Source organism: Scyliorhinus torazame, chromosome 6 (assembly GCF_047496885.1).
Source record: "Scyliorhinus torazame isolate Kashiwa2021f chromosome 6, sScyTor2.1, whole genome shotgun sequence".
Taxonomy (NCBI): Eukaryota; Metazoa; Chordata; class Chondrichthyes; order Carcharhiniformes; family Scyliorhinidae; genus Scyliorhinus; species Scyliorhinus torazame.
This window is the reverse complement of record NC_092712.1, coordinates 224,895,457-224,908,926: the sequence shown is the minus strand read 5'-3', so window position 1 is coordinate 224,908,926 and position 13,470 is coordinate 224,895,457. Positions and strand designations below refer to the sequence as shown.

The following is a 13,470-nucleotide window of genomic DNA, read 5'->3' as shown; positions in this document are numbered from 1 at the left end:
GGAGGAGGGAGAGGCGGAGATAGTGGCAGCTATGGACGCGGAAAAGGCCTTTGACCGAGTAGAGTGGGAGTACCTCTGGGAGGTGTTACGTAGGTTTGGGTTCGGGGGAGGGTTTATTAGCTGGGTTAAGCTCCTTTACAGTGCCCCGGTGGCGAGTGTGGTGACGAACCGGCGGAGGTCGGAGTACTTTCGGCTGTACCGAGGAATGAGGCAGGGGTGCCCCCTGTCCCCCCTGTTGTTTGCATTGGCGATCGAACCCTTGGCCATATCAGTGAGGGAGTCTAATAAATGGAGGGGAGTGGTCCGCGGGGGAGAAGAGCATCGGGTGTCGCTATACGCGGATGATCTGCTGTTGTACGTGGCGGACCCAATGGAGGGGATGGTGGAGGTCATGCAGACTCTGAGGGAGTTTGGGGAGTTCTCGGGCTATAAGCTCAATGTAGGGAAGAGTGTATTACAGGCAGGGGACCAAGAAAGAGGGATAGGGGACCTACCGCTGAGGAGGGCGACGGGGAGTTTTCGGTATCTGAGGATCCAGATAGCTAGGAGTTGGGGGGCCCGACACAAATTGAATCTGATGAGGTTGGTGGACCAAATGGAGGCAGACTTCAAAAGATGGGACATGTTGCCGCTTTCGTTGGTGGGTAGAGTGCAGTCGGTCAAAATGGTGGTTCTTCCGAGGTTTTTGTTTGTGTTTCAGTGCCTTCCCATCTTTTTCACCAAGGGCTTTTTTAAGAGAGTAAGTAGGAGTATTATGGGGTTTGTGTGGGCGAATAAGACCCCAAGGGTAAGGAGAGGGTTCCTGGAACGCAGTAGGGACCGAGGAGGGTTGGCGCTGCCAAACCTAGGGAGCTACTACTGGGCAGCAAATGTGGCGATGATCCGCAAGTAGGTTATGGAGGGAGAGGGGGCGGAATGGAAGAGGATGGAGATGGCGTCCTGTAAAGGAACGAGCTTGGGGGCGTTGGTGATGGCACCGCTGCCGTTCTCGCCATCAAAGTATACCACGAGCCCGGTGGTGGCGGCAGCATTAAGGATCTGGGGCCAGTGGAGACGGCACAGGGGTGCAGTGGGAGCCTTGGTGTAGTCCCCGATCAGGGGTAACCACCGGTTTGTCCCGGGGAAGATGGACGGGGGGTTTCAGGCCTGGCATCGGGCGGGGAATAGAAGAATGGGGGACCTGTTCATTGACGGGACATTTGCGAGCCTAGGGGCACTGGAGGAGAAGTTTGAGTTACCCCCGGGAAATGCGTTTAGATATATGCAGGTGAGGGCTTTTATGAGTCGACAAGTCAGGGAATTCCCGTTGCTCCCGGCACAAGAAATTCAAGACAGGGTGATCTCGGGTGTATGGGTCGGGGAGGGCAAGGTTTCGGCAATACACCAAGAGATGAAAGAAGAGGGGGAAGCCCTAGCAGAAGAGTTGAAGGGTAAATGGGAGGAGGAACTGGGGAGGAGATCGAGGAAGGTTTGTGGGCTGATACCCTAGGTAGGGTTAATTCCTCCTCCTCGTGTGCCAGGCTCAGCCTGATACAATTTAAGGTGGTTCACAGGGCGCACTTGACGGGGGCGAAGTTGAGTAGGTTCTTTGGGGTAGAGGACAGATGTGGAAGGTGTTCAGGGAGTCCGGCGAACCATGTCCACATGTTTTGGTCATGCCCTGCACTGGAGGGGTTCTGGAGGGGAGTGGCGGGAGCAATATCTCAGGTGGTGAAAGTCCGGGTCAAGCCAAGCTGGGGGCTAGCAATATTCGGAGTAGTGCATGAGCCGGGAGTGCAGGAGGCGAAAGAGGCCGGAATTCTGGTCTTTGCGTCCCTAGTAGCGCGGCGAAGGATCTTGTTATTGTGGAAGGAGGCGAAGCCCCCTAGCCTGGAGGCCTGGATAAACGACATGGCCGGGTTCATTAAGTTGGAGAGGATTAAGTTTGCCTTGAGAGGGTCTGCGCAGGGGTTCTACAGGCGGTGGCAACCGTTCCTAGACTACCTCGCGGAGTGTTAGAGGAAGGCCGGTCAGCAGCAGCAACCCGGGGGGGGGGGGGGGGGGGGGGTGACGAGAGACTGTTTGAGGGGATGGATGAGCGGGAGATAACATGGAGGGTGGGGGAAACTGGCATGTGCGGGCGAGAGCCAGTGTATAAAGCTATGTAAATATACCATTTTGCCATGTATATATCTTGCTCAATGCGATTTTGTGTTATTTTGTTACGGGGGGGGGGTTATTGTTTGTAAGGGGAAAAAATTGTGTTGTCAAAAAAATCTTAATAAATATATTTTAAAAAAAAAGAAATGGCACACCACCTGAGGATAGCGCTCCTAATCCTTGGTTGTGTGCTGAGATGTGTGTTGACAGGTGTCCCCAATGGATGAAATTGAGTGCAAGGCCTTGGAGTGAAGCTTAAGATAATGCCTGCACCGGAGATGAGAGCTCAGGATGCAGTCAAGCAGCCAAAAGCATCACATCTTGGTCATGTGGTTGGAGCAAGGGTTTTGTGGGGTCTTGCCAAACCAGTAAGCAAACCAAGGACTGGTTGTGGCCAGCACATAACTCTGTGGGCTTTGAAAAGCAGCTTTAAATGATGAATGAACATAGACTGGTCCTTTGGAGACAAATGGTAATGGTTGAGTCTTTGTCTTTGATACTGCAGTGTGGAAGCCATCAGGAACATGGAACCTGTCATTCCTCTCGCTTATAGGCAGGAGAGGAGAAGACCTCAGCAGAGGCACCTGCTCACCAAAAGCTGGAACAGAATCATGAAGAGGAAGGGGTGACAGGGCCTGCTCTACACGCAGAGAATGGTTCCCAGAGAGCTGTCACTCAGAGGCACCTCACTCGACCCAGGGTCTGCGATGGTGCCTAACGTACCTGGAGATGTCTGAGAACCAGTGTCAGAGAAGACTACACATGTCCAGTCCAGGGAACGTATTGGTCACATCTACCAGTTGCTGCAGGATTTGGCACTACGGGGACTTGGAGGGTGTCCACTGTCAGTGTCGCTGAAAGTTACTGCGGCACTCAATTTATACACCAGGAGCTCATTCCATGGCTCCACAGGTGATCTCTGTGGGATTTCACAAGCCACCGCACACAGGTGCATCCAGGAGGTGATAGACACAATCTTCACGAAGACACACAATCTCATCCATCTTGACTGGGGTGAGGCAAGATCAATGGAATTTGTGTATATCTCTGTGTGTTCCACAGGTGCAGGGTGCCATCAACTGCACTCACATGACACTCAAAGGTCTGTGACATCAATAACACCATAAGTCATTGGAGAAATAGGCCATTCAGCCCATCCAATCTGCTCCACCATTGAAACTGGTATGACAATTCTCAATTCCACTTACCCATTTTGTCCATCTGAGCCTTGAACATACTTAACGGACAAGCCTTTACAGCACTCTGCGGTAAAGAATTCCACAGATTCACTACCTTCTGAGAGAAGAAATTCTTCCTCATCGCTGTCTTCAATGGGCAACTCCTTACCCTGAAGTTATGCCCTTTGGCCTTAGACTCTCCCACAAGGGGAAACAACTTCTCAGCATCTACCCTGCCAAGGCCCCAGAAAATTCTATATGTCTCAATAAGGTCGCCTCTCATTCTTCTAAACTCCAATGGGTCCTGGCCTAACCTACTCAACCTCTGCTCAACCCAGTGAACCTTCTCTGGACTACAAACAAAGAACAAAGAAATGTACAGCACAGGAACAGGCCCTTCGGCCCTCCAAGCCCGTGCCGAAAACTACTTCCAATGCCAGTATATCTTTCCTTAGATAAGGGGACCTAAAGTGTTCCAGTACAGCAGGTGTAGTCTAACTTGTGCCTTGTATACTTTTAGCAAGACTTTCCAACTTTCATACTCCATTCCCTTTGAAATAAAGCCAACATTCCATTTGCCTTCCCTATTACCCACTGAAAATGCATGCTAGCTTTTTGTGATTTATGCACAAGGAAATCCTTCTGTGCTGCCGCTTTCTGCAGGCTTCGCCATTTAAATAATATTCAGCTCCTTTATTCTTCCGACCAAGTGCATAACTTCATATTTTTCTACATTATATTCCATCTGCCAAATTTTTGCCCACTCAGTTAACTTGCCTGTATCATTCTGTAGCCTCTTTGTGTCATTCTCACCACCGACCTTCCCACCTTTTTTGTGTCATCCGCAAACTTAGAAATAGTACATTCACTCCCCTTGTCCAAGGCATTTCTATTAGAAATAATTGTGGCCCCAGCACTGATCCGTGTGACAAGCCACGAGCTAGATTGCCATCCTGAAAATGCCCCACTGATTCCAACTCGCTTCTTTGATTAGTTAGCCAATCCTCTATCCATGCTAATATACTACCCCCAATGTCATGGACTCTTGTCTTATTAAGTAGCCAAAATTTTATGCGGTACCTATTGAAAGCTTTTTGGAACTCCAAGTACATTACGTCCACTGGTTCCCCTTTATCTATCCTGCTTGTTAACACCTCAAAGAATTCTAATAAGTTTATTGGGCCTAATTTTGCCTTCATGAAGCCATGCTTATTCTGCGTAATTATGTTATCTATTTATAAATGCATATTACATCCTTTGTAATGGACAATAATATTTTCCCAATGACAAATGTTTAGCTAACTAGCCTATAGTTGTTACCCATTTTTGCCTCTCTTCCTTTTTGAATAAGGGTTTTACACTGGCAGTTTTCCAATCTTCAAGGTCTTTAAGGATTCGAAGATTATTACCAGTGTATCCACTATCTCTGTAGCCATTTCCTTTAATATCCTCGGATGCAAGCCATCAAGTCCAGGGGATTTACCGGCCTTTAGCCCCATCAGTTTCCCTTGTACCCGCACAAGATGGCGCCAGAGCATGGCGACTCTGCGAGCTCTCCCTAACAGATCCCCTTTTTACTTATCTTACAATTGTTCTAATCTTTACATTGTACACCTTGTGTTGTCCTATCATGTATTTATTTTATTTCTTTTTCTTTTCATGTACTTAATGATCTGTTGAGCTGCTCGCAGAAAAATATTTTTCACTGTATCTTGGTGACAATAAACAAAATCCAAATCCAAACATGTTCTCTAGTAATAGTAATTGTATTTGTTTCCCCCCCTCATTTTACCCCTTGATTATTTAATATTTGTGGATTGTCATTAGTGTTTTCCATCGTGAAGACTGACACAAAGTATTTATCTAACACCCCTTTCATTTTCTGGTTCCCCATTATTATTTCCCCAGTCTCATTCTCTAATGGGCACATGTTTACTTTGGCCTCTCTCTTCCTTTTTATATATTTACAGAAAATCTTATTGCCTTTTTTATATTCCTTGTTAGTTTACCCTCATCTTCATAATATTTTGATAATCTTTAATTTTTTTTAAAACTCTCTCAATCCGTTGGTTTATCTCTGATCTTTGCCACATTGTACGTTTTTTCTTTAAGTTTAATACTATCCTTCATTTCCTTGGTTAACCATGGTTGATATATCCCCTTGCTAGAATCCTTCTTCCACACTGGGAGCGATCTATCTTTGTTGTGAGTCATGAACTATTTTCATAAACATCTGCCATTGCTGATCAACTGTCTTTTCTGTTAAACTCCTTTCCCAGTCTACTGCAGCCAACTCTTCCCTCATTTCTTTGTAATTACCCCTATTTAAGTTCAGCACAGTTGTTTCTGACCCAAGGTTCTCACTCTCAAACTGAATGCTAAATTCTACCATGTTGTGCTCACTGTTTCCTCAGGGATCTTTCACTCAGATTGTTTATTAAACCTGCCTCATTATATATTTCCAGGTTCAAAATAGCCTGATCCTGAAGTGGATCTATAACATATTGTTTGAGGAAATTGTCCCAAATATACTCTTTTTTTAAAAAAAACATTTTATTGAAGGCATTTTAAATATTTACATAATCACAAAAATACAAAAGCCAACCATGGCAACAGGTAACGAGCCCCACCCTCCCTGAATCCCTGAAACCACCCCCTTCCCCCCCCCCCCCCGACCAACACCCCCCACTCACCTCGCTACCACCCCGGCAGCCGCCTCCCTTTCCAAACTTCCCCCCCCAAATAAAAAATAAAACAACCCTACCTCCCCGCCTCCGCTGACAACTCAATATCCCTTAAAGAAACCGACAAACAGCTTCCACCCCCCGAATGGCAAACTTGATCTTTTCCAAATGCAGGGGCACTCTGCCAAATCACTCACCCATAACCCTGCCTTCAGCAGTTCTGAGTCCTACCAGCACAATAAAACCAATCTCTGGGCTATCAGGGAGGCAAAGGCCAAGACATCGGCCTCTCTCCCCACCTGTACCCCCGGATTCTCCAACACTCCAAATATTGACTTGGAGCTACCTCAACCCCCAGAATCTTTCTTTGACATTACATCTGAAAATCCCTCCAAAAACCCCCTCAACCTTGGATATGCCCAGAACAGATGTACATGGTTCGCCACACCACCCACACCTATCCTCCACCCTGGAAAAATCGACTCATCTTGGACACCGTCAGGTGGGCTCTAAATTAAATTAAATTAAATATTGCACACAAAGAGGATGCATTCACCCTCTGCAGAGCTCCCCTCCACATTCCAGCCCACAACACTCTTCCCAATTCCTCCCCCAACTTGAGACTGACCTCGTCCACAGGAGAACTCTTCGTTTTCATCAGCTCCCCATACATGTCTGCAACCTTGCTCTCCCCAATTTCATCTTTGGACAGAAGCTTATCCTGCAGCACCAAGACTGGCAGCGTTAGAAACGACAGCACCCCCTTCTTAATAAAGTCCCTGACCTGATGGTACCTGAACCTATTCTCCATTGGTAACTGGTAAGTCCCCTCCAGCTACTACAGGTCTGCAAACATCGCTCCCATAAACATTTATTGTTTCCTGAACCAATGCCAAGAAATCAACTACATAACCCAAAAGCCATTTCGAGGAGTCCACCATTTACCGTTTTCCATGGAATCATTACTTTGTGTCTGTGTGTTTTATTTGTACATGTGTTGTGTGTATGTGTTTGTGTGTGTGTTATGTATGAGTGAAGTTTTTTTAGAAAGAAAACTTATACTTCCATATTTCATACTGTATGTTAATAAGCTTTGCCTTTTGACTTGACAAATCTGGTTTTACAACAAACTAAGAATTTTATTGTTTATTGTAGAGACCTGTGGTCACATTCTTAGCATGTATTTGGCTATGTAGCTAGTTTAAAATGTCATTTAAATATATGTTGGGACCTGTGGAGTAGTGGAACTAGAGACAGACAGTGCATTCCTCCCATCTTGGTCATAACAATGCATTTAACTGGATGTAAAAACATATCGCATAATATCTGTAGTACAACCTGCATTTTGTAAATTTGTTTCTAAATGTGTGTTTAAATTACAAGGAAACAGGCCATTCATGAGTCTTCTTGGGCGCGATTCTCTGTTTCTGAGATTGAGTGTTGACACCAGTACAGAATTTGTGGACTTTCACGACAGCAACCGGCACCACAGGAAACACAATCGATTCAAATGAAAAATGGTGCTGGAATTGCCGGGTCTGTGATTGACACTCGAGGCTGACAAGCTGCAGCCGTATGTACAAATTACAATCTCCACACACACTCATCCCAGCCAACAAGATGGCACTGGTTGTGCTGAAGTGCACACAGAGCTAATGGGTGGGCTGGGGCCAGAGGGCACCTAGGAAGGTTGCCTAGGGGACACACATACGATCTATGGCCCTAAGTTCACAGTGGGCTGTGAGCGGCATGTGTAGCTGCATGGTTGCCTTTCTAGCTGTGGCAATAGAGCTCCGTGCCGTCCACCCAACCCCACAGTCCACCACCTGGTCATGCTCCCCTACTCCCCCCAGCACTGGCAGAAGCCCCCCTTCCGGCCAATGGCACAACTGTCAGCAAACTATGGCGATGTTGGACACTTTCCGTACCCCTTCTTTTCCCTCAGCAGCCACGACGCTGTTTCACGATTTAAAAAAGCACAAGTGAGCCGCTCCATCGGGAACTCGGCCCATCGGAGGCGGAGAATCGCGGAGGCCCCGGAGAATACAGGCCCGCTAATGATCTGCAAACGGTTTTTACTGTATGTGCATTCTGGACCGCATTGACGTCGGTATCGAGGGGATGGAGAATTGGGATTTGGCATCAAATCAGTGCCTGCCGTGATTTTGGTGTTGGAACCTATTCTCCGCCCAATCGCGTTTCCTGGATTTTGACGTCAGCTAACAGAGAATCCCGCCCCTTAGCTTTAATGGTCTCAATCACAAAAGCTGTAGGAAAATGATATGTTTCTAAGAGCCTCATTCTCGTCATTTCAGGTGCTATGATCAGAGGAGTACTTAGGAGCTTTACACGGCTATTTTCAAATTCCATTAAATCATTGATGTGAGCAGAATTTAATGTTAAATAATTTATTTCATTTTACTCAATCTTAGAGTACTGATTTTCACTCAACCGGCCAAAAAGGTGAAGAAGCCTTTTGATGGCACCCTTTAAAGGCTTGGAGTGTGAAATCCATCCCCCCTCACCCTCATTTTTGGGTGCAGGTAAGTCCATGTCAGTTGAAAACAAGGTGAGTAAGAAGTAAAATTCAAGGAAGGGGCAGCTAGTAGTTGAAATTGATGTGGGGGGAAAACAGCAGAGCCTCTGCCCTATTGACCCACTAGCTGCCTGATTTTGGTTGGGTTAGTAGGAAACAGTGTTCTTAATAAGCCAAAATAAATTTTTACCAAATTTTCAAAATCATTATAAACTATTCAAAACAAGTTTAATCATGAATGAATGCGAGCAAATAATGAAAATTCCATCATAGTTTAACAAAAGAATAAATTGCTCCTGGTGATGTGACGAGAAGAACCGAGTTGCTCTAACCAAGACAACATTATATACTCACCCCATCTTTTAAAGGGGCAATACATCTTTTATTCCCCATCCTGCTAGCTGGGTGATATCTATTCATCGGCATTGTACCATTCATTTTTACCTGAAAAGCTAGTAACCTACCTCAGCATTCACATTAAAACCTTGGCCGTAGCTGCGTTCTCGATCATCACGATGAATCTTATTATTATACCCTTGTTGTACTTTAAAAACTTGATCATAAAACAGCACGGATACTTCCTAAAAGAAATAATAGCAATATAAAAACGTGTTCAACTTGCATTCCAGTATAATACCACTTCAGATTATTTGGTTCACTGGATATATATAATTATCAATTGATTTTCCACAGCATTTCTCAAGGACAAATGTAAACTTAAAAATGCATTCCTTCATAAAAAACACTACTCCTTTAGTTTTCCACTATTAACTTTATGGGCAGGATTTACCGGGCAACCCGCCGGGCGTTTCATGATGGCGGGAGGTGGCCTGCCATTGACCATCGGCAGGACATCATTGTCCCGCCATTGCCAACAGGATTTCCTGTTGAGTGCACCCCTCGCCATCGGGAAACCCGTGGCAGGGGAGCGCTGTCAGCGGGGCCAGAAGGTCCCACCGGCATGAATGACTAGAAAATCCCACCCAGAGGTTCTCCATGACCTTGAACTTTGTTTGAGCTGTGCCTGCTCTATCACTGTGACTTCATCAGAAATGCAGCTCAAACCCTAAATATAGAGATGAGTGGGTTCTGTGTTGCATTTTTAGAGAAATGTTGGTGGCAGGATAGAAGCAGTTCCAAAGAAAATCCAGGCTAAATTCCTTTTCATTCTGCTTGCATCTCTGTATGGTTCAGATCATTTCTCCCAATAAGAACTTGGGGGGGATTCTGCGATCCTGAGGCTAAGTGTTGACGCTGTCGAAAACGCCGTCACATTCCTTGACGGCGTCAATGCGGCCTCAGGATCAGCAATTCTGGCCCCTACAGGGGGCCAGCATGGCACTGGAGCGGTTCATGCCACTCCAGCTGCTGATCCCAGCGCGAACTGGCAGTGGCACCAGCGCCAACGTGCGCATGCGCAGTGGCAACAGCGGCAACGCGCGCATGCGCAGTGGCTTCCTTCAACCCACCGGCCCCGACGCAACATGGCGCAGGACCACAGGGGCCAGCGTGGAAGAAAGGAGGCCGCCAGCCTGAGAGGCCGGCCCGCCGATCGGAGCCGCCCCCCCCCCGGCTCGGACACCCCCTCCCCCCCCACAGGCTGCCTTCCCCGACACCCCCCCGACCCCTCCATGCCGAATTCCCGCCGGCTGAGAGCAGGTGTGGATGGCGCCAGCGGGACTCGGTGTTTTTACTATGGCCGCTCGACCTATCCCGGGCCAAGAATCGGCAGGCCGGCCGAGTAGAGCGGCCCCCGACCGGCGCTGCGCCAACCTCGCTGGCGCCAATGGCGCCGATTCTCCGCTCTGCGGAGATTCTCAGCCCTGGGCTGAGAGAATCTCGCCCCTTGTCTTTGAATTGCACTTTTAACATAGGAAGTCTTCCCAAGTTACTTCAAAAAGGCAGAGAGAAAATGGATGGTAAGCTCAAGGAGAGATAATGACCGGTGACAAAATGATTGATAAAAGAGATAGATTTTATAGGTTGTCTTAAAGGAATGGAAGCTACAGAAGCAGAAGAGTTTAGGGAGGGCATTTCTGATCTCGGTAACTGAAGGCTTGGCAGCCATTGATAGAGTTCACGAATGGGGCAGACAGAGTTGTGATGCACAAGACGCCACAGTAAGAAGACCATAGAGTTTGCAAGGATAAAGATAGGAGGCTAGAGATAGAGATGGTTAATGCTATGACTGGCATTAAATAAAAGCATGAGACATTTAAATGGTAAGCACTAAGACATTGGGAACCAATATAGTCAGTGAGAATGAGGTGATGGACGATGGGACGTGGACCTGAATGTTTTCAGATGGTAGGGTCTCGCTTCCTCATTGACTTTGAGTGTCCCGCAGACATTTCACCCTTGGATAAGTAGCTGTAGGCGGGGCCTCCACCCCTCACATGTGAGTAAGCCCACCTTAGAGAGTTGCTGACCAATCTGATTGGCTGGCAGCAATCCAGTCCCTGCAGCGAAAGCGCTGCATTGGATAGAAGGAGAAATGCAGGAGGCAGCCTGAGACTAATTTCAGGCACTAGAGGTCCAGGCAAATTCAGGATATTCCAGGAAGGGGAGGATAGGGAAAGCAGGGGAGGGAGGGGTGTGAATGGAGCGATCGGGGTTTCGGAGGAGAGTCCTAAGAGGAAAGGTAGTGGAGAGGTCACCGGACCTAAAGTACAGTTGCTTCACAGCTCCAGGATCCCAGGTTCGATTCCCGGCTTGGGTCACTGTCTGTGTGGAGTCTGCACATTCTCCCTATGTGTGCATGGGTTTCCTCCGGGTCCTCCGGTTTCCTCCCACAAAGATGTGCAAGTTAGGTGGATTGGCCATTCTAAATGGCCCTTAGTGTCCAAAAGGTTAGGTGGGGTTACTGGGTTACAGGGATAAAGGGGATAGGGTGGAGGCATGGGGCTTAAGTAGGGTGCTCTTTCCAAGGGCCAGTGCAGACTCGATGGGTTGAATGGTCTTGTGCGCTGTAAATTCTATGATCGAGTAAAAGATAATCATAGCGAAATGACAGAAATATTTGCCAGAGAGATTAACATGATGGACATGACATTGGTAGAGGATAAAAAGCGTAAGGTTACTGAAAAAACTTTTCAAACTTGGAGAGAGTCAAACCCCTGGTACAATTTCAAAACTTATAGACAACACTGAATTGGGGAGGTGCAGTGAATGCAGAAAGGAATGTGTCAAAATAAAAGAAACAGTAATAAACTTCCAGGATCGGCCTGCAATTCGCAAGGAAATTCAAAGTGTGGTTAGAAGAACAAGGAATAAGGAGGCCACATGCTGCTTGGAAAATAAATGTTTAAGCTAGGTAGAGCAACGGGTATTTGGCAATACAGAAACACAAATCACTAAAAGTAGCACTGCAGGTTCATAAAGCTATGAAAATGCAAACAAAGGACTAGAGTTCATTTCTAGAGAGACAAAATTGAAAAATAAAGAAATAATGTTAAATTTGCAAAGAACCTTGGTTAGGTCACTTGACATGTAGTGAACAGTTATGGTTTCCACATTATAATAAGGTAATAAAGATAATAGAGGCCGTACCAAACCACTTGCTAGAATGAAAGAAGAGGTTGTATCCATCAGGAAAGATTGAACAGGCTCTTTGGCCTGGAGTAAAGAGGAAACCGAAGGGTAACCTCAGAGTTCTTTATTATTATGAATGAGGTGATATGGCAGATATAGAGACGTTTGTATTTATGGTCCCTTGCCCTACAATCCAATGGGACATTTAGGAGAAATGTTTTTACCCTGTGAGTGAGTACGGGTTGTTGAGACATAGATGCATTTAAGGGGAAGCGAGATGACCACATGAGGGTTTGAATAAGGTATTAGGGGTTCAAAGGAGAAGACAAAGTGCGAACTTTGTAGTTACATTCTAAAAGGTATGTCGTGTTGGGTGTTCCGCTATACAGACGAACCAACACGGTTGTAGATGGTACAACTCTGTTTTATTACTCTTGATAACAACATCTGTAAACTTATGACTGTGGTTCGTAATTTACCCGTTAACTTGTGGACCCAGCCCTAACACTATCTTAGAGAGGCACTCAGCACATGGTGTATGTCTGGGTGACATGCTGTGAGCTCTGTGCCCTGAGCTGTCTCCTGCTGGAATGATTGGTCCGTTGATCTGTCCATCAGTGTGTATGTGTGTTTGCACCATGGTATGTTTATCTGAATATCATGACAAGGTAGACTCAGGAAATGGAGGTAATTGAGTTTGACTTCTGAAGAGATTAGTTTGGACGAGAGATGCAAATGGAAAAATTTATATCGGAGACATTCAACCTATGCAAGGGTAGCTGTTTAAGATCTCAACCAACAGCAGGAATAAACTGTTTTAACTCCCAGAAAGCCGTGTTTGTCAAGAAAGTCTGTTTTGAAAACCCAGTTAGTTTGTTCTACCTCAGAAGCAACCCCAAAGAGCCTGATGTGGTAACTCTTATTGGATCTTTGTGGTGGTTTGGAGAGAATTAGCTCCGAAGGTAGTGAAATAAAGGTATTTGGAACTGGGTAAATTAGTGATTCTGTCTGTAGCCATTGTTTTAGTTAAGTGTACTTCTAGTTGACATTTTTGTTGTCTATTTAATCATTTAATAAACATTTACTTAAAATCATCACAAAACATCTGGGACATCATTCTCTGTATTTTAAATCTTTCTTCACATTACATCAAATTTAAAAATAGAGTTGAAGGCTGTTGTTTTTAAGTTTCGATTCTGGGATTTAGAATAACCCAGCATTTCCCATCAGCCATGTTCTCAGCACAAGACACAGATAATAAACATTCAGCTGTCTTGCATAAAAGCAAAGGTCCACTGAACTGTTTCATTCCTGTTATGTGGAAATTCTTGAGCTGCCATTCTCATCTTATATAAGGAAAATGTTTTTGACATTTGCAGGCATTACATAATTCATCCTGTTC

General features: G+C 46.0%; 1 protein-coding gene across 1 annotated transcript in view; it reads right to left on the bottom strand.

Moving 5' to 3' along the window:
- cfap90 (cilia and flagella associated protein 90) overlaps positions 1-13,470 on the bottom strand; it is a 39,979-nt gene that overhangs the window by 6,991 nt on the left and 19,518 nt on the right. Inside the window, exon 2 of the mRNA XM_072510207.1 lies at positions 9,002-9,118. Coding sequence (XP_072366308.1) covers positions 9,002-9,118 — 117 coding nt within the window. The remainder of the gene's footprint in view (positions 1-9,001; positions 9,119-13,470) is intronic.